The sequence below is a fragment of the Dryas octopetala genome, chromosome 7 (genome assembly GCF_963921425.1).
Source record: "Dryas octopetala chromosome 7, drDryOcto1.1, whole genome shotgun sequence".
Classification (NCBI taxonomy): domain Eukaryota; kingdom Viridiplantae; phylum Streptophyta; class Magnoliopsida; order Rosales; family Rosaceae; genus Dryas; species Dryas octopetala.
The window spans coordinates 8,920,985-8,945,527 of NC_141372.1; the positions used below are offsets into that span (position 1 = coordinate 8,920,985).

The 24,543-nt window shown below is 39.3% G+C and overlaps 4 protein-coding genes across 7 annotated transcripts; 1 reads left to right on the top strand and 3 right to left on the bottom strand.

The window, feature by feature from the left end:
* Positions 1–911: 911 nt before the first annotated feature.
* On the bottom strand, positions 912–4,988 carry LOC147279383 (pentatricopeptide repeat-containing protein At1g19720-like). 3 transcript variants are annotated; one of them, XM_086251826.1, is made up of 3 exons: positions 2,110–4,988; positions 1,515–2,001; positions 912–1,047 (listed from the first exon to the last, which is right to left on the bottom strand). In XM_086251826.1, the coding sequence occupies exon 1, from the start codon at positions 4,867–4,869 to the stop codon at positions 2,674–2,676; it is 2,196 nt and encodes a 731-aa protein (XP_086107952.1). In that variant the 5' UTR covers positions 4,870–4,988; the 3' UTR covers positions 912–1,047; positions 1,515–2,001; positions 2,110–2,673. The 3 variants fall into 3 exon arrangements, with proteins under 3 accessions (XP_086107952.1, XP_086107950.1, XP_086107951.1); XM_086251824.1 differs by having other exon boundaries at positions 1,515–4,988; XM_086251825.1 differs by lacking the exon at positions 912–1,047 and adding an exon at positions 1,072–1,152 and having other exon boundaries at positions 1,515–4,988.
* Positions 4,989–6,446: 1,458 nt separating this feature from the next.
* LOC147279384 (uncharacterized) lies at positions 6,447–7,866 on the bottom strand. Of its 2 annotated transcripts, XM_086251830.1 has the most exons (3): positions 7,664–7,840; positions 7,352–7,508; positions 6,447–6,713 (listed from the first exon to the last, which is right to left on the bottom strand). In XM_086251830.1, coding segments are annotated over exons 1-3 (246 nt in total). In that variant the 5' UTR covers positions 7,752–7,840; the 3' UTR covers positions 6,447–6,712. The 2 variants fall into 2 exon arrangements, with proteins under 2 accessions (XP_086107956.1, XP_086107955.1); XM_086251829.1 differs by lacking the exon at positions 6,447–6,713 and having other exon boundaries at positions 7,348–7,508; positions 7,664–7,866.
* A 2,364-nt stretch (positions 7,867–10,230) lies between these two features.
* SHM7 (serine hydroxymethyltransferase 7) lies at positions 10,231–15,203 on the top strand. The gene is made up of 4 exons (XM_086251827.1): positions 10,231–11,432; positions 12,879–13,284; positions 14,070–14,171; positions 14,535–15,203. Exons 1-4 carry the CDS (start codon positions 10,482–10,484, stop codon positions 14,756–14,758), a joined length of 1,683 nt encoding a protein of 560 aa, XP_086107953.1. The 5' UTR covers positions 10,231–10,481; the 3' UTR covers positions 14,759–15,203.
* Positions 15,204–17,714: 2,511 nt separating this feature from the next.
* On the bottom strand, positions 17,715–19,558 carry LOC147279386 (BPS1-like protein). The gene is made up of 2 exons (XM_086251828.1): positions 18,742–19,558; positions 17,715–18,670 (listed from the first exon to the last, which is right to left on the bottom strand). Exons 1-2 carry the CDS (start codon positions 19,096–19,098, stop codon positions 18,062–18,064), a joined length of 966 nt encoding a protein of 321 aa, XP_086107954.1. The 5' UTR covers positions 19,099–19,558; the 3' UTR covers positions 17,715–18,061.
* Positions 19,559–24,543: the final 4,985 nt, after the last annotated feature.

Sequence of the window (24,543 nt, forward strand, 5' to 3'; positions counted from 1 at the left end):
TTTGGATCCATATTTAAGATCCATTTAAAAATAAGCTTAAGTTTGACACTTCATAAAATTTTAGGTTTCTTTAGGTTAAAAGGGATTCTAAGGCTATGAAAAGGAAAGAACGGGAATCGAACTCTCCTTGTGATTGTATGGATTAGTACATTTCTACTGGAACATATGGAAATCATCTTAAATACCAGAAGTATTGTCTATTTGAATTATATGGACTCCCCTTGTATATAGGTTTAGAGGAAAAATTAATTTATGGAGGCCAACTTTTATGGCTCTCCAATAAATACTGCATGCTGCGTATGGACAAGGCTATGACTTGGCACACAACTTTTCTTAGGTATATGGAGCATACAAAGAGAAATAACTGGGTTGATAGAAATATCTAATTATCAATTATATAGATCTAAATATTCAAGGGACCTTGGTATCTTACTATCTTTTCCATACACATAGTTGACTGTAGATTAGTGGGGGTATTATTTTGTAGTAGATACATGCATGCACAGCACTCATGCAAAGGAAAATCCCATTGTGACTGAGGTCTAGAGTGGAATCTTTCATGTTTTTGTAATTTAATTGCATAAACAAATGAATGAGAATAGAGAACAGTGGATTTGTGAATTGGATTTGAATGAATGGTATGGGACATGCACTATAGGATGATCAACAAACCAAACTTCTTCCACATTGATTCCATTCATTTTTAATTATCTAATAATGATAGGCATGGATGTCTCTCGTTCTCTATATATATAGATATACACTTGTATCCCAAATATCCTAGCTTTGAGTCTCTACATCAAGTGGTTTTGAGTCTCCAATTTGATAATGGGTAGCATGAACTTATGGTTCTGTATTTTTCTGGTTTTGCTTTGCTTTCCGGGTAACGAAGCTCGTGTTCCTGGCTCGTCCTCAAACAAGGGCAGCCAGACAATAATGGAGACTGCTAACAAAGTGCTGAAGGCTAGTCTTGAACGACAAGTCGGAAGGTATTTCGAGTCCAAGCGACTGAGTCCTGGTGGACCTGATCCACGCCATCACTAGTACCTGGCCATAAACATCAGAACTTACTTACAAATGTGAGGAAGGCCAAGGGGCATATAAATAAATATTTCCTTAAAACGTAATGTAGACAGTCCACAGCAGCAAAGCCTGCAATAAGGATGTAAGTTTTGTTTGGTGAGTAATAAAATTCCAGTAACTTGCGGTTGTTTACTTGCACACCGTGATTTAGTCTTACCGAAGTTTAGATGTGATTTTGACAGACAAAAATGTTTGCTATGTTGACTAAAGACAGTGGTTTCAGAATTGTTGATTAGAGCATCCATCTGTTAAAGGATAAGGTCTCCCCATGTTTTTATAGCACTATTTTGAATGATTATAGAATTTAATTGACACAGTGGCCAAAAAAAATAGAATTTAATTGACACTAACAGTCTCATTGACTTGGATTATTTAATAAGCAAAGTAAATTAAACCCAAAATAAAAGCAGAACAAACATGACAAAAGATACCTAACTAACTTTTCCACGTTCTTGCTTCTTTAGGGACATCAACACCTTCCAAAGACTGGGAGAATTCTTTGGTGGGAATGTCTGTTGGTCTTGCATCCTCCAGACTGTGGCTCTATAGAAGGACCAATGTGGGAGCCAGCTTTCAAAACTTGCCTTTTACAGTTGCCGGTGAATTTGTGATACATGCTGCACAAGAATTCCCTCGATCAAACAGCTTCAAAGTCAATTTGGGAGGACACCAAATTGATGTTCCCCCCATTTTTTTCTTTTTGCTATTTTAGCATTTAGAGAGTTGGGCAAGAAATTCTTCATGGGCTCTTATGGATCCAGCCTAAATGTGAACACCATCAGGAATTAACTTCCAAAACTTACGATTTGGGTAAACTTTGTGACTATCCATGTGCGAAACTATGCATCCCATGCTTCATATGGTGATAGAAGCATAAGGATCTCCCTCTCATCAATCTTATATACCTTTGGCTGATCCCTGGCAGTCAATACACATCAAATTCTTAGATATGTTGATTGAAGGATTAGCATCTGAAAGAGATGACATAGACAACCTTTCACTGTGTAAGCAAGAAAAAGGGACAACCTTTTCATCTGCTCATTTCTGTACTCAAATACATGATTATGAGGGAGTCACCCGGCACCCTCCACTTGTCTGTCAACTTCTCCCACGTCTCTAAAGGTTTCCTACAGCTTGGAATGTAACCTCTTCCTTCAAATGTTTGCAAATTAGTATCCACATCCAATAAACTGCACTGCTAAGAGTCATCAAATTACAATTTTTGGTGGAAGTCCTCAAGTTCTGCATGGAATCCCGCATCCCAAAAGAGACATATTGGAGAGAAACACACCATTGAGTACGTTATTTGGTTTGAGTTGAAAACAAAAATTTGTTCCAGTTCTTTCTCCAGTATTTCGATTTAAATGAACTTTCCAAGCTCATCAAAGACTAGTTCGGATAAAGAATCAGGTACATAGGCATTCATCCAATGAAGTCAAAAAGCCTCATCTAATGAAACTGGCACCACCCAAATAACCAGCCATCCACGTGCCTAAACAAAAGCCATCACAAAAGTCTTCAATGATTTGAGAATTTCATCCTTCTTCCACTAAACTATCATGACCGCAAGCTCAAAGAACAGACTAATGGTTAAATGTCGGGCACAATCCCCGCTAATTCCATTTGTCCAAACAAGGCAATTGCATTCTTGGCCATTCCATTAGTTGAATAAGCAGATAGCATGGCATTCCATAGAGAAGTATCTTTTTCAACTTCAAAGTCAAACACTGATTTGGCTTCCCTGATACTACCACACTTAGCATACATGCCTATCAAGGCACTTGCAAGGGTATTATCTGACTGATCGAGCTGACTCTTTATGATATAGCCATGTAATTGTCTTCCAAATCTAAGAGCTTCCATATCATCACAAGTGAGGAAAAGTGTCATGAGTGTTATAGAGCTTGGTCCAAGACCTTCTTCCAGCATTTCACAGAAAAGTTTAAGTGCAAGGTCCACCTGCATGTTGTTGACATAGCCTGCAATCAAAGCATTCCAACAGATTGTGTTTCTATCCTCAATTCTCCTAAATACTTTAGTTGCTGAAACAATATCATGACATTTTGAATACATGTCAACCAATGCACTTGAGATATAGCTATTAGGCTCAAAGCCATTCCTCACCGTGTATCCATGGATTTCCTTTCCTTGGCATAGTAGATTGAGATCAGCACAAGCTGCAAGAGCACCAGCAATGGTAATGGAGTTTGGTTGGGTTGACTCAGGTAGCACATCATTAGCAAAGCAACCATTGGATGGGGATTGCAAGGTCCGGAACAATTTCAAAGCTTCAAAACTAAGCCCAAATTGTTGAAAACCAGAAATTAAAACGTTGAAAGAAATAATATTCGGCTTCAAATCCATCTGGACCATCTCAGAAAGCAACTCATATGCCTCATTTTTTTGCCCATTTCTTGCATGGCCAGCCAATATTGTGTTATAAGATACCACATCAGGTTTTAAGCCATGATGATGCATCACTCTTAGAAGCTCTAATCCCTTCTTTGTTTCTCCTGCATTCACATAAGCTGCAATCATCTCATTCCACATAGCGGTGCTTTTGTTCTTGGCCTTGGAAAATATCTTCTCCGCATAATCTTTCATCCCACATTTTGCATACATATCAATTAATGAACCTTCCACATGAATGTTCTCACAAAGCTGACGCTTCAGAGAAAATCCATGAACTGCCCTGCCTAAGTTTAGATCTTTCAGGCCTGCACAAGCTGGTAAAATGCTTGCAATTGTAACATAATTTGGATCCTCAGGGAAACATAACATATTATAGAATGCATCCAAAGCATCCTCGAAATATTTATTCTGAACACAACCCGAAATGATTCCATTCCAAGAATTTACCCTCGGCCTCATACCTTCCTCTTGCATTGCTTCCAAATACTGAAGAGCCAAATCAATCTCTCCATTCTGTGCAAATCCCGATACAAGCGCATTCCAAGAGATCAAATCTGTCTTGACCCCATTGAGCAGCATGGAATTGAAAACCTCTGTTGCCTCATCAGAAAGGCCTTCATTCATGTAAGCAGAAACAAGGGCAGTCCACGAAACCACATCCCTTTCCTTCATTGCATCAAAAACACTTACTGAAAACCCGAAATATCCACAGTTGGCATAAAAATCAATAAGCGCATTCCCCACAAAAACATCTGAGTCCAACTCCTTCCTTATCACAAACCCGTGAATCATTTTACCAAACCTCAGCATCCCCATCACTGCAGAGGCTTTTAGAACAGTAGGTACAACGTATTTATCAGGTAGCTTGCCTTCATCAACCATCAACTTAAACACCAAGAACAGGTCTTCCCACTGCTCTGACCGACAATACGCGCTTATCAAAGCTGCGTAAGCAGGTATTGTTCGCTCGGGAATATCGTTGAACAACTTACGGGCATAGTCTAAGAACTCCTCATTCTTGGAGTACAGCATAGCAAGCTTGTTTCCTACCCATCTATTCTCTTCAAAAGCGTTAAACTTCAGAGCTTGAGCATGAATTTTTCTACAGTCAGACACACGCTTACTCTTCAGTAAAGAAAGGCAATGACCCATCTCAGAACTGGTTTCAGCCTTTAGATTATTGCTGAGGTCGGTGTTCTTTTTGGCGGTAAAAGCGAGATGGGGTTGTGGGTTTGCTTGGTTTGAGAGTGTGGTGGTGGTGAAAACGTGGGTTGTGTCTGTGGAAGCTCGAAATTTGAACTTGGGTGTTTGTGAGAGAGAGGCGTCAATGAATAAGGGGTTGTTAGGAAGCAAAGCACTCCGAAGAACCTCCATTGCCAAAAGGCAAACTTTGTGTAACGAAATGACAACCCCACTAAGAAGAAGCAAAGCAATGGATGAGGTTGAAGAAACCAAGCTCTGCGGCGCGCTCAGAGACAGAGTGTAAGCGGTGTGATGGGATTGTGTTTGTTTTTGAAGTTGAAGATGGGAACTTTGGGTTTTGCCTCCAGCCTCTTCAACTAAAACGACGACGTCTATTGGAAACGGGGGTTTTCGGTTTTCCCCCTTCAGCAGCTTAGCTGACCTTCCCCACTTGTTTTTCTTGGTTTTTTTTTTTTTTTAGGCCCTGTTTGGAAACCCATTTTTTAATTTAAAAAATTAACCCTCCAATGGTTCAAGTACTGCTCGACATGGAGGGACTTACATGTTGTCCGGGGATACCACAACTGGTATCTCTCTCTCTCTCTCCCATCTCCTTCTTCTCTTTTTCTCTTTCTGGCGTGACACCAACCTATCTCTATCACAGGGACATGCAAGTTATTCTCTTTGAGTAATACTTTGAAAATGGTTCGACTTCGAGTATTACTTGATAGAGAAAAATAGTCAAGAATTATATTTTCAAAATATTGCTAAAGAGTGGTGCTATATATTTGTACACACATAACTGATCACTTTAGATAGCAACTGATACGGAAATGCCATGTAGTTAATGAGTGAAGTTGAATAAACAGTCAGGTTTTTCCAGTGGGTAATGTTATTAAGACCTTTTCAACTGATTATATTTAGCTGACTATGTGTGGTGTCAGCTGATGTATGGTCAGCTTTTGGGACCACCATTAAAATATATTCCTTAGATGACCGTACATCAATTGACACATCATATGATCAACTAAATATGTGATGTATGATCAGTTTTGAAAGTCCCAAAAACATTATCTTTTTCCAATGGTACCATTTGCAAAAATTTTTAAACTGAATATTGAAAGTCAGTAGAAATTTTTAAACACTAAGAATCGGTCAAGTATTCATTAGTTGGAGCAATGAAATTGATTTCCCCCTTCTAAGGAAACTATTTATTGCTTATTTTTTGACATAACTAACCATGCTATCATTTTAAAATAAATAATAGACTATGGTACAATTGAAAAACTGACCAAACACAGCATTTATTGCTTCCAATTCTTAATTTACTTTCCCAAACTTATCAAACACAGGAAAGGAAACTTTACATTCTCTTCCCCCTGGAAAATGCAAAGGAATTGATTTTCTAAAAAATCAATTTCGTAAACCAAACGAGCCCTAACAGTGAACCAAATTGACCGATATGCAATAGTGATGTTGGGAGTTAACCTTGCCATTACATCATATGTTTATGCAGGATGCAAGCTGAGTCTCCAAGGACAAATAGCTTGCCAAATTTTTTTCTTATGATTTCATTTCCTTAGGCCTTCGTAAGTTGTTAAGTAACTTAAGTGCATAAGCTTTGCTTCTTTTAACTTGAAGCTATACCCAAATGTTGTTCATAGCTGTCTGAATTGTATGGCATTTGGAAAGCAATAGGCTTTTGATACACATGGGTGGCTCCCATGATACAGGATAATTTAGGTGTTATGAAACTAAAATTAAAATCAATCAAATTATATACATCTTACATTAAATGCATACAAGGGAAACCTACAGAGAAAATTATATGTTGTAATTGAGAAACTACGTGCATCACAGATTCAATAGATCAAGCAAAGGAACACAATTCTCCAGTCTTCAAGCACCCTGAACTTTTGTGATGCCAATTTCTTCTTTGCATCAAACAGTAAACCCGGTGTTGTCCATTCCCTTACCCTTCAAACACACAAGAATCTACCAAGTTTGCTCTTCCTTTCACCCAATGCTTTTTCTTTCTGCAATACCATGGAATCCCACAATCAGATTTCTTGACTCACAAATCAATCTTTTCTGCATGAATTATTGAATGAAAATGCATTTGGAAGCATGATGAAATTGGATTTTGACAGTTCATTGTACCAACATTGCCCTTGTACACAAATTCATCAATGACAAAAGAAGCTGCCATGGATTTTGGACCACCTGGGTCCTAAAAGTAATCCTACCGCTGTCCTAAAAGAACCCTCTTTTCTACATTTGTAAAGAATCCCAAATCTCATTCTAGAACTTATGCAATTATACAAAAGGGAAACCAAATTTACAACCTATGCAAATCAAGAACATATGATTAGCAAAGCAAGGCACAGATAATATTTAAAAAATATATGATACCTCAAGGAGTCTTTGTTTTTCAAGGAAATGGGTACAATTCAATGGACCAAATTCTAGTTGAGCCTATAGAACAAATTCAATGGACCAAATTCTATTTAGTCTTTTTTTCCAAGGAAATGGGTATAACTGAGGAACCTTGCATGTGGGAACTTTAGCTACAAATAAGAGTTATCTAACATCAATTTCTGGGCTTGAAGAATATTGAGCTGCTGACGTATTTTCAGGAGCACAAATTCAAAATAAATAAGAAAACAAAAATTACCATTTTGAAGCTGAATTGCGGGCTTCAATGGAGCTGTAAATTTTAGAAAGGCGACCACGAGTTGGGGGTTTGGGCTGGACGGGCTTCTTTCGCAACCCAAAAATCTCTTGCACCAGAGGAACGTGAACAAGAACCAGCTTCCACGCCAAAACCCAACCTGAAAACCCACGTTCAGAGGCTCAGAGCTCGATCATATTCATAGACAAGAATTTTCACCGACCCAGATCGTCAATTCGCGTTTAATTACCAGCAGAATTCGAAAAAGAGAAATTAAATAAATAGTGAGGGAGTTAGAGGAATAGACTTAGTTACCAGCAAAAATGAACAAGAGTACGACTGCAATGGCGAAGAGAGGACGTAGAAGGAGAAGGGTGAGGTAGTCCAAGTAAGACAGAGACATTGAGGAAGACGAAGACGATGACTCGAGCTCAACAAGCTTCCGATGGTTTTGGGCTCTGAGTAACGAGTATATACCGAGTTTGACTTGAAATTAACGTATGATTTGGCCTGAGCTTGAAGAAAGAAGCAAACGGGCCTAGGCCTGGTGGAGGTCAGGCCCAGTCCATCATGATCCACTATGAGTTATGGACACTCAAAAACTTTTTTTTTTTTTTGAGCAAATTATATTTTAGTACCTCAATTATACACTAATTTTCAATTTAGTACCCCAACTTTAAAAATTTGACAAAAAATACCTCAACTTTCATTTTGTGTCAAAATAGTACCTCCGTTAGTTTTTTAGTTAAATAAACCGTTATCTGCTGACGTGGCAGTGGCATTTTCGTCTTTTTTCCTAAATTTAAAAAATAATAATATTTTTTAAAATTTTAAAATAATTAAAATTAAAAAAAATTTTAAATTTTTTCCCCTCCCCCCCCCCCGCCCCTAGCCATCGCCTCCCCTCCCCCTCGCCCCCACCTCCACCTCTACCTCCACCCCCACCCCTCCCCTCCCTAGCCAGCCCCCACCCCTCCCCTCCCCAGCCCAGCCCGCCCCCCTCCCTGCCCGACCCCACCTCTGCGCTCCCCTCCTCCCCAGCCCACCCCCACCCACTCCCCCTCTCCCTACCCGACCCACCCCTCCCCCCCACCCCAGTCCCATCGCACCCCCTCCCCCAGCCCCAACCCCCGTCGCACCCACTCCCCCCAACCTCAGTCCCCAGCCCCTCCCCGCCCTGCCCCCACCCAGCCCCATCCCCATCCCCTTCCCTTCCTGCCCCCACCCAACCCAGCCCCCTCACCCCTTACCCAAACCCCCGACCATCCCCCTACCCATTTCCCCCAAATTTTTTTTTTATTTTAATTATTTTAAAAAAATTTTGTATTCAAGTCAGGGGACGAGACTGGGGGTGCGACGGGGGAGAGGGGAGGGGATGGCTGGGGGGGGAGGAGGGGAAAAAATTAAAAATTAAAAGTTTTAATTTTTTTAAGATTTTTTTTATTTAAAAGTTTTTAAAAATATTATTATTTTTTAAATGTGGGTAAAAAGACGAAAATACCCCTGCCACGTCAGCATATAACGGTTATTTAACAGAAAACTAACGGAGGTACTATTTTGACACAAAATGAAAGTTGAGGTATTTTTTGTCAAATTTTTAAAGGTGGGGTACTAAATTGAAAATCAGTATATAATTGAAGTACTAAAATGTAATTTGCTCTTCTTTTTTTTTCTACACATTTAGCCCTGGATTCATATTCTTCCTAAGGCTCATTTATTTCACAACAAAATAAAATATGGTGAAATTATAATTTTATACCTTAATTATACTTCGTTTTTCAAGTTCATACATCTAGTTCAAAAAGTTATAAATATGTGCCTCAACTTAATTTTTGTGTCAAGTTAACACCTTCGTTACTCAGACTGTCAAGAAGCCTATTATATGATGACGTTGTGCTACTATGGTCCACCTGGACCGCATGCTTGGCCACGACGTGGCTTAATGGAATTGATTCCTGCCTAAACTTGCCTCGTCAACCTTGACCTACCAATTCCCTTCTAAGACTGACTGCCACATGGACTGACACACCGCCATATGTCATAAAAAATAATTAATTAAAAAAACAAAAAAGACCACGTAGATCTAGGGCATGTGAAAAAAAGGTGTATTGGACCCCATCATAGACCATTTTAGTAAAAAACTAAAAATATATGGACAATATGGTCATTTAATTGTGTAAAAGTGTTTTTTGTTAACATTCATGTATAAATGGCCCTGCATAGTAATTTTTCCAAAAATTTATATGATTTATTGGTTTTTGAAATCCCTATTGAGTAGAAATTTTGTTCACAGCCTTTTATTTCGAACCCATCTACCTGAAAACCAACGGTTATTAAGCATGGAGTTTGGTGAACTTGTTAGTCATGGTAATGAATAATGATGCATGCATAATGCATCCACCGACCGCTGGCTGCAAGCAATCTAGCGGCTATGTGAGGGTCCACAACATAAAGGCATGATGCATGAATCACTGGGACCGTTGGATCCCTCCCCAGATAAACAAGGCCTATAAACAACCTCCGGTCTCAGTCTCACTCGTCATTCTTTTTTCATCTTTAAAACACAAATCTTCCCGTGTCTCAGAATAACAACGGGGACCCACTCGAATGACGTGGACCAATTAGTGAGCACCAACCTAAAATCTCCCAAATGCCCTCACTGAACCTAGACGTCATTCAGTCCAGGTGGGCCAAACTCCAACATTCCCATACAAGTCCACCACGTGTCCATTTACCGGAAGACAACCAAACGCTACCGGCTACTCCCGGTTGCCAGTTAACCCCAACCCCACACCCACACGCCACGACCGTTTGACCCTGGACTCATCTTTTACGTGATCACATCCAGGTTCATCCTCCCTAAATCCCTCTTTTAACTACTATTCGCTGCAAGCAAATCACACGCACTTCATTTTTCTCTCTCACTCGAACTCGCTTGCAATTTTGGCGGTTTTAGGGTCCGTGCATGGAAACCTCTGCTTCTTCTTCTTCAGGACGATCGTCGCTTCGTTGCTTTCACTGTAGCTCATTCAGACGATTTTGTCGCTGCGTTTATTGTCGCTGCTCCTGTTGTTTCTTCTACACCTAATCCACAGCCTCAGCACTGATAAAAATTTCTAATTTTTGGGTGCTTATGGATTTCTCGGAGGCTCAGCCGGGTCTCTTTCTAGGGTTTAACTCGCATCACAGTTCAAGTTCGTCGAATTCGATCCAGTCTGTTCCGCTACAATTGCTCGAATTAAAGGAAGAGAAAATTAGGGTCGAAAATGGAGATGATTACGAGGAGGATGATGAGAAATTCAACCTTTTAGGGCACTCAATTTACCCGAAAAGGCCGAGGGACGGCTCCGGGTCCTCTTCATACCCTTCCAAGTGCTTTGTGGTGGAATCGGGGCTCGAGGCGAGGCGGGCGGCGGTTCGCTCTTGGGGGAACCAACCCCTTTCGGTTGCGGACCCGGAGATTTATGAAATTATGGAGAAGGAGAGGCACAGGCAGTTCAAAGGCATCGAATTGATTGCTTCCGAGAACTTTGTGTGCAGGGCTGTGATGGAAGCTCTGGGCAGCCACTTGACCAACAAGTACTCCGAGGGAATGCCCGGAGGGAGATACTATACGGGCAATCAGCATATTGATCAGATTGAGTTGCTCTGTTGCGAACGCGCATTGGTCGCTTTCAATCTCGATCCTGAGAAATGGGGTGTTAATGTTCAGCCTTACTCTTGTACTTCTGCGAATTTCGCAGTCTACACCGGCCTTTTGCTCCCAAATGATCGCATGATGGGGTTGGACTCGCCGTCTGGAGGGCATTTGAGTCATGGGTATTATACTCCTAGTGGGAAGAAGGTGTCGGCTGCATCGATATTCTTTGAGAGTCTCCCTTATAAGGTGAACCCCCAAACGGGGTACATTGATTACGATAAGCTTGAGGAGAAGGCGGTTGATTATCGTCCCAAGATACTTATTTGCGGTGGGAGTTCGTATCCCCGGGAGTGGGATTATGCCAGGTTTAGGCATATTGCGGATAAATGCGGAGCTGTGTTGATGTGTGACATGGCTCATATCAGCGGTCTTGCGGCAGCTAAGGTTTGAATGTTGATATCCTAGTTTTATTTTATTTGTATATTATACTATAGATGCGGATGATAATAAGCATGTTGCTGAATTTCTTACCCATTTCTGTACACGTGTGATGCTGTTATTATTGCTTGAGATCATATTTGTCACGAAGATGTAGACTGGTTGTTGTAGTAGTAGAGCAGAGCAGTTTCAGAGTCCTCTGACCTATTTGACAATATAACAGACCTTATATTGGTTTAATGCTCAGAAATTAGGCTGCAAAAATTTCAACCTGAATCACAGTGATTGAACCATTTTTTCATTCTTAGCGTAGAAAAGAAAACGAATTGATTAATCCGTTAAGATATCACATTATGACTTCATGGCCTGCTTACAAAAACACTTGACTGTATTTTTTTATTAAGTATATTTTTCAGCTGTTTATAGCAACATGATACTATAATAACATGTAAATGGTGTTGGAGTGGCTTTATGCTAGTCAATTGGTCTTTAGGTTGATCTTCTAGTCTATTGGACAACTGTTGTTATATTTCGGTCTTTTATGAGGAAGTATAAATCAAGTAAGCTGCACTGTGAGAGGGTGCTCACCTTTCAAATAGATTTGAATGTAAAAAAGCTTTTTCACCTGTACGATGAATTATGACACAGTGGAGATAGGTGCAAATAACAGTAGTCTACTTGTGCCTTAGTTTAGACACGGATTTCCTTTTATTTCTAATGTCATGTGATTTATGCTTCTTAGTTCTAATGTCTCAGTTTGTATCTTGTGCTTTCTTCATCTTGATGTATCTTATGTATGATAACTTTTCTTCATCCAAGTACTTATAGTAATCTTTGGCTTTGTTTCCTTTGGACTTAAATGTGAAAGCGATCTTGTGTTATTAAATATTGACATTCTAGGGTTATGATCTGAATTATTGTGAATGTACAATGATTTTTTAATATTTGAATCTCTTGAGAGAGATGACGACATCCTTAATGGTGTTTGTGAAACTCGTTTCTTTAATATATACTAGCCTCACAATATTGATTTGTAGTACTTGTTTGGAATGAATCATCTTTCACTATTGTCTTCTTGCATGGATTATCTGTTTGTTGCTTAAGAAACATAGAATAATGATTTTTGGCTATCTGAGTCTTTGTGTAATTTTGTACAGTTGTCTTCATTCAATGAGCTTTTCAACATTCAAGTATTCCACCATTTGTAATGTGTTCAATTATCATTAGTCATAATAAAATTTACTGATTTACTATATTTTTAGCTCCTGAAAGTTGATTGTGCCTAAAAACTGCATTTGTTTTTGTGCTTTTATTGTGTCTATGCCCAGATGCAAAAGGAACCTGATAAAGAGATGGACATCATAGCTATATATAAAGCCACTGGGCTGATATTTATTGAAAAAGAAATATCTGCAATATTTTTTCTTACTTATTGGCTATTGTTTATTACAGGAATGTGCAAGTCCATTTGATTATTGTGATATTGTTACCTCAACAACGCACAAAAGTCTCCGGGGTCCTAGGGGTGGTATTATATTTTACAGGAAAGGCACAAAATTAAGGAAGCAAGGCATGCTTCATACTAATGGAGATGGTAGTAACCAATATGATTTCGAGGAAAAGATAAACTTTGCTGTTTTCCCTTCGCTGCAAGGTGGTCCTCACAATAACCATATTGCTGCTCTCGCCATAGCATTAAAACAAGTAGCTACTCCAGAATATAAAGCATACATGCAACAGGTGAAGAAAAATGCGCAGGCCTTAGCGAATGCTTTGTTAAGAAGAAAATGCAGATTGGTAACTGGGGGTACTGACAATCACTTGTTGCTTTGGGATCTAACTGCTCTTGGTTTAACAGGTATTATAATGTTAATTAGCCTAATTTCAAAGAACTGGATCATAAAATTTACAACCACATGTAGACCAAATGTACTGTTACCTGTTGAGTTTCAGTATGATTTTGGTCCAATATCTGTTGAATTTATAATTAGGTCACATTCTCATTTACACCAATCGATTTTGCATTACATGATAGCTTCATAAGCCAAACAGAAACTGTTTAGCTTTAAGAACAATAAAAATACGTCTTTGTAAACGTTAATAGTGAACTTTGGTCATTAGTAATGTTAGACCCAAAAAAAAAAAAAGGAAAAGTCTACAGAGCTGTCCAGGAAGCACCACCCTGGCGGCTCAGGGTGGTCAAGGCTTCTTTAAAACTAGTGGAGACAGTCAATCAAGCACTGCTTTAAACAATTGTCCTCTGGGATTTTTTTTTTTTTTGTTCTAAGTGCTCTGGGATTCTTGACAATACTTTTCATTATTTTTAAGTTGTGGGGACATTGGTTTTTCTCCCTACAAATATATATATTAGAAGTGATGGATTTAGAAGGAGCTAAGGTTAAAACTAATATATTCTTACCTGTGGATGATAGTTGGAGGTCTTATCTTTTGAACAGTTATGCGTAATAAACATTTTTTATAGGAACACATCTCTATTCCTATTTTGTAGGTATTTGCAGACATTTGCATGTATCCAAGTGTTATATTATCTTTCTTTTATTTTCCCTATTTGTGTCTAATTTTGCACTTCACTATCTAATTCTTGTTTTTTCCCATTTCCTCTTTGCAATAACAATGATATAGGGAAGAACTACGAAAAGGTCTGCGAGATGTGTCACATCACTCTCAATAAAAGTGCTATATTTGGTGATAATGGTGCTTTTTCTCCTGGGGGAGTGAGAATTGGTGAGTGGTAGTCTTATCATTTGAACTGATCTCTGATGTGCTGAAAGATTTAGACTAGGTTATTTTGCCTGCTTAAATTCTATCAACATGGGATGTTCAAACAATCTTCCAGTTTTCTTATTTATAAATATTATTTGGTTAAAAATCGCCTTTTGTTTTCTTTTTGTCTTTTTGGCATGTAGTGGATCAAACAGCCTGCTTACCTTGTGGGGCATTTCTGAAGTTTTTTTTTTTTTGGTAATAATTTGATGGTGGATTAATTTCTTATCTCAACTTGCTCAACTGCTTCTCAAAATTTGTTTTGTTTCTCTTAAAGGTCAATCTTATTTGGCATAGATATTAAGTTCTTGTTGGTTTTTGCAGGTACCCCAGCTATGACATCAAGAGGTTGCATGGAGGCTGATTTTGAGACAATTGCTGACTTTCTTCTTAGGGCGGCTCAGATTACTGTTGCTATTCAGAGGGAATATGGAAAATTTCAGAAAGATTTTCTCAAAGGTCTCCAGAACAATAAAGATATCGTTGAGCTCAGAAATCGGGTTGAGGCATTTGCGTCCCAGTTTGCAATGCCAGGATATGATGCTTGAACATGTGTCATCTTTCATGCATCTGCAGCATATTATCTTGCTTCTGCGGCTTACCCCTGCTTTTCTTGGTAACCATACAAATTTTTTTCCTGTGCTCTGTTCTCCAATTAATCTCTTGTAAATTACAGAGGAATACCAAATATGTTTCCCAATTTTCCCATGTAGTCGTTGCCAGATCCCGCCTGACTATTTCTTTGTGATTTTGTATAAATTATAGAAAGCAAATATTCCACTTCTTTGTCAAAGTGTAACCAAACTTATTGTGTTTGGTTGGGTCTGTAGCCTATAACATTCCACTTGGATTCTAGATAAAGCAGTAGTAATTATGGAACTGTTGCAAACAGAGAGCTACATCTGTTTTTTCCCACCTGTCATGCAGATTGGGTTTCATTGTGTTTGTTGGTTGTCAATTCCACTTTGGACGCTGCTTTTTGTTCTGTGTTAACTATGGTCCATTTCAATCTGGTTGGCATTGATATTCTTTTAGTTATTGCAGCAGTTAATGTATTATATTGGGTTTTTTTTTTTTTTTTTTTCTCCTTTTGAAGGATCATAATATTAATTCACAGAGCCTTTGTTTTTGTTTGGTGGTGTGATTATGAATACGAGCCGCGGTTTGCTGCTTTAAGGATGATAATGTTTTGTTGGGTCAGAGAGAGACTGAGAGCTGAGAGCACTGCCAAAAGTAGTTGATTTCGGCAGTGCTTTGCTTGCTTGCTTGCCTTTTGTTTTTCTAATGCTTCTGGTTGTTTATTTTAGGTTTATTTACATATTTGTCCCCTGGTTTTTAGATTTTTTCTCACTTTGCCTCTTAACATTTATTTGTCTCATATAACCCCCTGAACTTTTATGTCGTTTCTCACATTGTCCGATTCCGTCAACTCCGTCTACACCACCGTTAGAAATGCTGATGTAGAAGGATAATTTTGTCATTTCACCCGAAAAATATATTTAAAACAATATTTAAATTAACAAACTAATAAAACTGTAAATTAAAATAAAACTTTTAAAATTATATTAAATTAAATTAAAAAAACAAAAAAAAGACCAAACCCCTCCCTCCCCACCCACTGCGCATGCCGGCCATCCCCCTCTTCCCACACTTTGCACATTCCGGCCACCCCACCTTCTCCACCCACTGCATATGCCGACAACCTCCTCCATTCTCTCTCTCTCTCTCTCTCTCTCTCTCTCTCTCTCTCCCCCCCCCTCTTCCTTGCACATGCCAGCCACGCCCTACCCAGCCTCAACTCCTCCCCGCCCAGCCAAGACCTGTACCACCCAGCCCCAGACCCGCCCCACCCAGCCCCGCCCAGCCCAGCCTCGCCCAGCCTTGCCCCGCACAGCCTCACCCTGCCCCGATCTACCCTATGCAGCCCAGCCCCATCCTAGCCCACCCCCACCCTCACTCAACCCCTCCCCGCCCCGCCCACCCCCACCCAACCCCTCCCCCGCCCTGCACAACCTCACCCTGCCCCGATTCGTCGCACGCAGCCCAGCCTAGCCCGGCCCTCGCTCTGCCCCGATCTGCCTCACACAGTCGAGCCCTTCCCCGCCAACCCCAGCTTGGCCCAGCTCCTCCCCGACTAGCCCCAGCTCGACCCAGCCCCTCCCCTCGCCCGCCTCCACCCAGCACCTCCCACTGTCCCACACCCCCTCCCCTCCCCCTCCCCCTCCCCCAGCTTCACCTCAAAACCCACAATCCCAAATATTTATTTATTTTAATTAAAATTTCAGTTTTATGTTTTTAATTAAAAAACATAAAACTGAAATTTGCAAATAAGCCTAAAAAAAAAGTGGTAAGGTTGCCAACATGGCATATTGGGTCCCACAAATGACCACATGGCAAAAATTGGTCCTCTGTGATTAAAAAGACGAAATTACCCCGCCACATAGACGCCACGTCAGCATTGTAACGGTGGTATAGACGGAGTTAACGGAATCGGACAATGTGGGAAACGACATAAAAGTTCAGGGGGTTATATGAGACAAATAAATGTAAGGGAGCAAAATAAGAGAAAACCTAAAAATCAGGCAAATATGCAAATATGCAAATAAGCCTTTATTTTATCATATCAGTGTTGCCTTTTAGTTTTGGTTGTCACCAATATTTTATTGATTTGCTTATGTTGGACGCTGCTATGGATCCCTTCAAGGGAGGCAAGGCATGAATTTCCGGCAAGGGACAAAAAGCATGAGATACGGTTATTAAGAAGCAAGAAAGTGACCCAAAATTTTCTGCTTTATTTTATATATTTATTTATTTTCTCCAAAATCCCAAATCCCAAATCCAAAACCCAAAGAAGGGGGAAGAAGAAGAAGCATTTTTGACAGAAGAAAATCATGAGAGAGAGAGAGAGAGAGAGAGAGAGAGAGAGAGAGATGGAGTGAGAGCTTTCATGATCAACTCCATTGCTTTCAAAGTGAAGAGAATCAGACAAAAGCTTCTTAAGATCAAAAGAAGGTGCTTTTGACATTAAAGCAGCCCAGGAATCTCACGGTGCCTTCCCTACATATTACAGACTACAGTCCTAAGCCTCCCTTTTTCATCATTCTTTCACAGCAAGAATGATTACTTTTTTACTATAACAACTAAACCCCACTCTCTGACTCTCTCTCTCTCTCTCAAAACCCAACAAGAGGGGAATCTTTTCAAAAGAAAAATAATATCCCAAACAAAAAAGAAAACCATATGATAAAATTAGAATAAATGGCTTTTTTTTCATCAATTAAATATATGCGGAGATTTTTTTGGTAGGAATTATATGGGGAGATTTGATTGTGCTCCTAAGATAGTAACAAGAAGCTTCCATTCCATTCCCTTTTGCTCTCCTTTTTTCACCCAACCCTTCTTTACTTTTACTTTCTCTTCCTTCTTTTTGTGTTTTTTTATTCATGGGGGATGGTGTTCAATCTTAGAACTTAGTAGAACTTGCACGGTTGCACCACATGCTTGAAAACAAGTCCTAAAATTGGATTTCACATTAGGCCTTTTCAGACCCAGAATTGCATTTCTTTTTAACTGGTTTTTGGTTAAAAAATAAAAATAAAACAAAAATAAATACAAGCTATCACTAAGTAGTAGTAACTAACCATTAGGAGACAAAGGAGAAGACACAAAGAAAAGTTCAAAAAAAAAAAAAGAAGAAAATTTTAAAATACAAACAGAAGTAAGAAGAAGAAGAAGAAGAAGGGTTAAAAGGTACACAACAAAAACCCAACAACTAAATTTACCTCCTCTAGTCTGTAAATATTTTTTTCTTTTTTCTTTTTCAACAAGTTTTTATCACATTCCCTGTGTGTCTACCTATGACTGCAAAAGTCCAAAAGCTTCTTCCTCCCCTCAACAATTTCATCAAAGAAATCATCAAGTTGGCTGGCAATATTCTCAGCACCAGATCTCAAGACCCCAAAGCAGGCTCTCAAGTTGTCCACTCTCTCTCTGACTCCACCCTCACCTTCCCAATCCATAACTCCGCCTCCTCCTCTCCGCTCAAGCTCCCCTCTCAGCTCCTCCATGGCCGTCTTGGACCTCCTGAACTCGTACAGCAAAATCCCAGGCCTCTCGCTGATCTGGCTGATCTCCGCCGCCACCCTCTGCTGCAATCTGGCCGTTGATATCATGAACGATGATCCGAAGATCAAACACCCTTCATACCCTCCTCTGCAGAAGTTTGACTCCGGCCAGCAGAACACCAGTCCGTACAGCAAGATCATCAGCAGCAGCGAGCTCACGTTTCTCATTGCGTACAGGACTCCCCTGAACCCATTGAACCCATTCAGCTTTGATTCGATCGACACCCTTTCGTCGAACCGCAGCGAAAGTGGTTCGATTCTCGTCTCCATCAGCGCTCTGTTCTCCTCCTCCAATCCAAACGCCTCTCGCCGACACCCCGAAATCGCGCGAACCACCTGTTCGATCAATTGCATAAGACAAAGGCCATCCATGTATGATTCATTCAAAGTAATCAACAAGAACCAACCTGGCGCGAGAGCTGAGGGGTGAGATGGCGATGGGAGTCCAGCGTGGAGGTGATGTTGAAGCCGGAGGTGTAGTAATTGTCCATGGCGGATATGGCGGACTTGAGGACATGGCAGGCTTCCCAGAGCTTGGAGCTCTCGTCCATGTACTCGTCGAGCCACTTGTCCCCAACAGGCAAATGGAGCTTCTGGACCAGAAGGGTCAGCTGGGAATGGAAGGATCGGAGAAGGGAGAGAGCCCTTTGGAGGAATTGGATTGACATGAAGTTGTTGGAGAGGTAGACCCTCTCGAGATCGTCGATCCCGCGAGTCAGGAATGAGTAGAAGCCATTGACAGAGTTGGTGGAGGAAGGATCCATTGAACTTTTGTTTTTTTGTTTTTTTTGTTCAGTGTTGGGGTGAGAAGAGCAAAAGAAGGGGTTGGAGGGTAGTGAGTGAGTGAGAGAAAGGTTATATATAAAGAGGGTGATATGTATTTAAATGGTGAGAGGAATTGAAGAAGAAGAAGAAGAAATAGAAGAGAGAAGGAATGGAAGGAATGGGAATGGGAAGGGGAGGGGAGGGAATATCTTAGAAGAAGCTCAGGTTTCTAAGGTTGAAAACGATTGTTGGGAGCAATGATGGGTGTTTCCTATAGAGGGGAAAAGATGAATGGTAATATGCCATTTTCATTGTTTAATGGGCTCAAAAAAATAAAAAAGAGAGAGATTTTTTTATTTTTATGGAAAAATGTATTCTATAAAAGAATCCCCAAGAAAATACCCAAAAAGGAAATGCTATCAACTGTGCTTGTGTGCTTGTGTTTGTGATTTGAGAGAGAGAGAGAGAGCAGCTCACTAGCAGAGCATGAGAGCAGAGGTATACTTATAGTCTTATACAACAAGACCATGAAGTTTTCATGACCTCCAGCTCCCTTCCAATTTCTGACTTTATGCCTTTCTTTTCTCCCACTTATTTAAAGCATGCCCAATTGCACATTATCAATTATATATTTAGTTGGGGGTAGAGACGAGAGAGAGAGAGAGAGAAAGGTGCAAGTGGTATTTTAATGTTTTTAATTTAGTTGGAATTGTATGATTTTTAAGATTTGAGGTTATTGGGAAGTAAAGTGTTTGACTAAATTGAAAAGACCGATCAAATTTTTTATTTTTTTGTCCGGTTAAATTGTTAATTTATTATTTATCTTAATCCTAATTCATTTTCTCTTCATTCTTTTCCGTTTCGGCAAAACTCCTTTGGATTTTTATTAGTACTTGTACCACTCTCTTATTCTTTTAATATTTAATGTACATATATAAGTGAGTGTATCTGTCTCGCTACCTTTTGATTTGAGTGCTCTTTGGCTTCTTCTTTCCTGTTTTCCTTCCTCGAGCTACTGACTTTGCTCCTTCCTTCCCCTCTCTATTCTATTGAAATTTGTGGGTTTGTATTTCCCAGATACTTCTTGTTTTGTTGATTTTTTCAAAAGGGGAGAGACTTGGAATGATGAGGTTCCTTGTACATACATGTATGTTGATTTCTTGTCTTGTAAGTTGTAACCTTCTCTAGTCCTCTACCATGCACAATCAGTCTTTTTAGGCCACATTTTCCTTTTTAATATATAGTTTTTATCATTACTTTAATTTTCCTCAGGGGACAAAATGGATGATGCTTCTTCATGAATCATGCCCCTCAACTTGAATTCTATATACACATTCCACCCAATTGTTTAATCCCAGCCGTTCATTTGGGTCTCCTCAGGACCCATCGAACGGCGGAGAAAGTAAATCTTAATGTGCATGATCAACTGCATGGGTCCCAAATCTTGCTGCAGTCCACTCAATGGGGGTATTAATCATTAAGTGGTGTTTAGACACTAAACTAAGGCTATGAAATTGTTTAAAGGTGGATGTTTCTTTACCTTTAATTTAATAATCCCATTTTTATTTGTATATTGTTTATTTTAATATTTATGTGTCTTGTTTCTTGATGTGGGGAGGGGGGACCAGGAAATCTAATTTATGTTGGGGTATGTGACAATTTACTTGATTTTATTTTAGTAGGGTGCTCGTGGGTTTTTGGGAAATATGACATCTTAAGAGTATGTTGGTCTTTTGAGATTTCATTGGAAAGTGAAGAGGAAGAAGTTTAGGACAAGTGCTTAAGGGCATTGATATGGGTGTCCTTAATATTTGGTTTAGAGTAAAAGTATTGCTAATGCTATCTCCCAAACTACTCACCACCTTATCCGGTCACTTTTCTAACCCCCCAACAAAAATAAATCACAAAAAATTATTCTACTTAACTTATTCATAATGTAAGTTTTTCGAGTTAGTTTAAGTAGTGAGGATAAGTGGAGTAATGTGTTAGAATTATATTAGGTCTAGATTATGTTCCCTTCAATATAACTAAAAGAAAACTCACTCATAATATTTCTAAAATACCCGTAATTAGAAGTTGTATTTCCTCTAGTTTGATGTCTACATGGGAAACTTTATAAAATGGCCAAATTTAATGAGAGTCTTACGATTTAACTTATGTTTTGAAAAGATAACAATTTTGAATTTTTTTGGGATGTAAAAGCACTGAGAATATCAAAATAAGTATAAAAAATGTTTATATTAAAAATTGACTTAGTCAAATGTACATGAGAATTTAGAATAAAAAATGTCAAGATTAGTATTAAGCTAGTCGATTATATATACATGAGGGGTAATTCGATTAACGCAAACCCAAAAGCCCTCTTACATGAGTATCTCAGACTTATGAAAAGGGGAATCTCAAATCCTTGGACCCTTTAGGTATATAATTCTCAAGAGATGTCTTGAGAATGCACTTTTAACTCAATAAGTTTAGTGGTGGCCTTTTAAGTTTTAACTCTATTGGTAATGAATATTTATTCCCACACACACCAAAGGCCAGGTTGAAATCTCTTCCCCTCCTTCCGTTTTTAACCTCTCTTGTACCAAAGAAAACAACTCATAGTTTAGAGGGTTACCAAATTTATTGATCATAGTACATGCATGATCTCATTAATATACTTGGGGCAGAAAACCCAACTGATTGTACCAGATTTTGATTTTCTTTTATTTTTCTCTGGGAATTTTTCAGTTTGATAGTTAATACCATGCAGGAAAAGTGCATCTTTTTTTTTAGGCCAATTGTAATAATTGATCTGTTTCACCTACAAGGATGCCGTACCCATACTCACCATTATAGGCCTGCATTGGTAACTGGTAACTGAACCAGTTGTTATAGATGCATAGAGGAGAGATAGCCCCCTTGGCTTTTGACTTTTGAAATGAGAGCTGCTATTTGCACATCCTTTTTTTTTTTATACATATTTTTCTTTTATACACCTTTTATTATTTTTTAAAATTTAAAATTTATCTTTTACACACCCCTCCCATTATCAAAATACTCCAACCTCATTAATCTCACCAAAATTTCTCACTACACACCCACCTAATCCAAACACTACATACCTCACCCCAAATGTGAATTTTTAAATTAAAAAAAAAAAACAAAGAACAAAAAAAAATGTTGAAACTAGCCACCCGCAAGCCTCTGCCATCCCAGCCCCTCCCCCTCCCTCACCCACCCCGACAACCTCCCTCCCTTCCCCTCCCTCACCGACCACCTCCCTCCCACTCTCTTTCCCTCACCCGACCACCTCCATCTCTCTCTCCTCCCCGCAACACCGACCCTCGTATTTCTCTCTCCTCCTCGCAACACCTTCTCCTCCCTCGCAACACCAACTTTAAAAAAAAAAAATTGCAGGTTCAGCAGACCAGTGCCGAACCTGGCTGTTTCGTTCGGCAGGTACCCACCGAACGAACCGGGTTTGTTCGACGGTTACCTGTCGAACGAAACCGACAGGTTCGGCACTGGTCTGCTGAACCACCTGCCACCCTTTTTTTTTTTTTTTTTGCTATTTGCTTGGGAGAGAGAGAGAGAGAGAGAGAGAGAGAGAGAGAGATAGAGAGAGAGAGAGAAGAATGTGGCAGTGGTGGTGGCTGTTTTGGCTTAGGTAAGGGGAAGAAGAAGGTGGTGGTGGTGGCTGTTTTGGCTTAGGTAAGGGAAAGAAGAAGGTGGTGGTGGTGGCTGTTTTGGTGGTGCAGGGGCTGGGGGGGTTGGTGCAGGGGCTGAGGGGCTAGGTGGGTTGGGTGGAGGGGGGAGGCCGGAGGGGGAGGGAGGGAGGGGTGGGTCGGGTGAGGGGGTTGAGAGGCTAGGTGGGTTGGGTGGAGGGGCTGGCTGGGGGAGGGTTGGAGAAGAAGAAGAAAAAAAAAAAAAACAGGGGAAGGGGGGTGTGAGCGAGAGAAAAAAGAGAAGGAAAGAAGGGAGGGGCTGTATAGTCTTTTTTTTTTTTTTTTTAATAGGGGTGTGCAAATAGCAACCCTCTTTGAAATTAACAAGTTTCAAACCCCTTATTTTGAACCCAATATCCAATTCTTTAGGTTAGAATGTAATGTTGAACCTAACCAAGAAAAGAAGATATAATCAAGTAGTGGGTTTGTAATTTTGTATATATGTCTGACACTATTAATATAGATAAATGACTTGATTGGATTACTTCACTCATTTTAGGATGATGACATGATATACATAGTGTTTCAGATATTTCCTGGTTTCATTTGGAATAAAATGATCTTCCCATAAAAAAATTAAAAATTATTATTATTATTATTTTTTTTTTTTGGGACCTGATACAACCTCCATGTTGAAGAACCTTCCACTTTCGCCACGCAAACAGAAGGTCTTCCAGGATTCCAAATTTTGCCAAGTGAAATGGGGTAGCTGTGGATTTAGGATCTAGGGGTGGGTGAGGGGTTGCTTGATTATTAATGGTAAAATATGCACTTTTGTGAAAATTTTATGCTAGAGAAATACCTGGAAGGCTGGAACTGGAGCAAATTAAATTTTACAATGAATGAGAGGGTGGACATGTCATGTGGGTCCCAACAGTTGAGGTGAAAGTATACGTAATTGATGGCTAGATTTGTCCAACCATATATCCCTTTCATCCCCATCAATGATAATTACCCATAAAAGTGTCTATGGAAGAATGTTTCATTTTCCTCTTTATGAGCTTAGATGGGATACAACTGTATGGTCCTCTCAACCATGAAAATGATACCAAGGAATGAAAAATCGAATGATTGTTAATGGCATTTAAAGGGACCAAACAAAAAAGAAAAAAAAAAAGAGTAGCTAACATGGGAAAATATTTTTTTTATCAAACAATCTAAGGTGTTATATTATTAGATTACCGATCAAAATCATTAGTGAAATAATTTTTTTATTTGAGTATATCACGATTATGAGCTTAAATTAATAGTATATATTAAGAGATTTTCTCTAATACACAATGTAAGAGAGTGTTTAAATACTTGTTTAACTTTCGTTTTAATCTTATATTTGGGTCATTTCGCATTATAAAAGTTTTGAATCTATTACTTAGATGCAGTTGATATAGTAGTCGTTTGTAGCAAGTTGTTGTTGCTTATTGAGGATATGTCCTCATTCCATGTAACAAAATTGTTATACAAACACATCGAAGACAAGCTGTTTTCTCTTTTTTGAGTTGGAGAAGAAAACACTTAAAAACAATATTTTGTGTTCTTTAAATTTATCAAGGTATCATAATGGTAAACAAAATCACACTATTAATTATTTACAACCATGAAAAAGATATTGGTTCCATTTATAACTCATGAATATATTTTGGTGCTACTTTCATAGATGTTTTTTTTTTCTCTCTCTCTTTTCATGATGGAGGTGTTTTACAAGACTTGTCTACGAAAGAGTAGCTTGAAGTGGGTAGT

Bases quoted from the DNA above. Each gene is read 5' to 3' on its own strand.
- LOC147279383 (XM_086251826.1), bottom strand. From the start codon at position 4,869: ATGGAGGTTCTTCGGAGTGCTTTGCTTCCTAACAACCCCTTATTCATT.
- LOC147279384 (XM_086251829.1), bottom strand. From the start codon at position 7,751: ATGTCTCTGTCTTACTTGGACTACCTCACCCTTCTCCTTCTACGTCCT. The intron at 7,509-7,663 runs GTAACTAAGTCT...GTGGGTTTTCAG, and splicing joins ACTCTTGTTCATTTTTGCTG to GTTGGGTTTTGGCGTGGAAG.
- SHM7 (XM_086251827.1), top strand. From the start codon at position 10,482: ATGGATTTCTCGGAGGCTCAGCCGGGTCTCTTTCTAGGGTTTAACTCG. The intron at 13,285-14,069 runs GTATTATAATGT...ACAATGATATAG, and splicing joins AACTGCTCTTGGTTTAACAG to GGAAGAACTACGAAAAGGTC. The intron at 14,172-14,534 runs GTGAGTGGTAGT...TGGTTTTTGCAG, and splicing joins TCCTGGGGGAGTGAGAATTG to GTACCCCAGCTATGACATCA.
- LOC147279386 (XM_086251828.1), bottom strand. From the start codon at position 19,098: ATGGATCCTTCCTCCACCAACTCTGTCAATGGCTTCTACTCATTCCTG. The intron at 18,671-18,741 runs GTTGGTTCTTGT...TTGATCGAACAG, and splicing joins CCCCTCAGCTCTCGCGCCAG to GTGGTTCGCGCGATTTCGGG.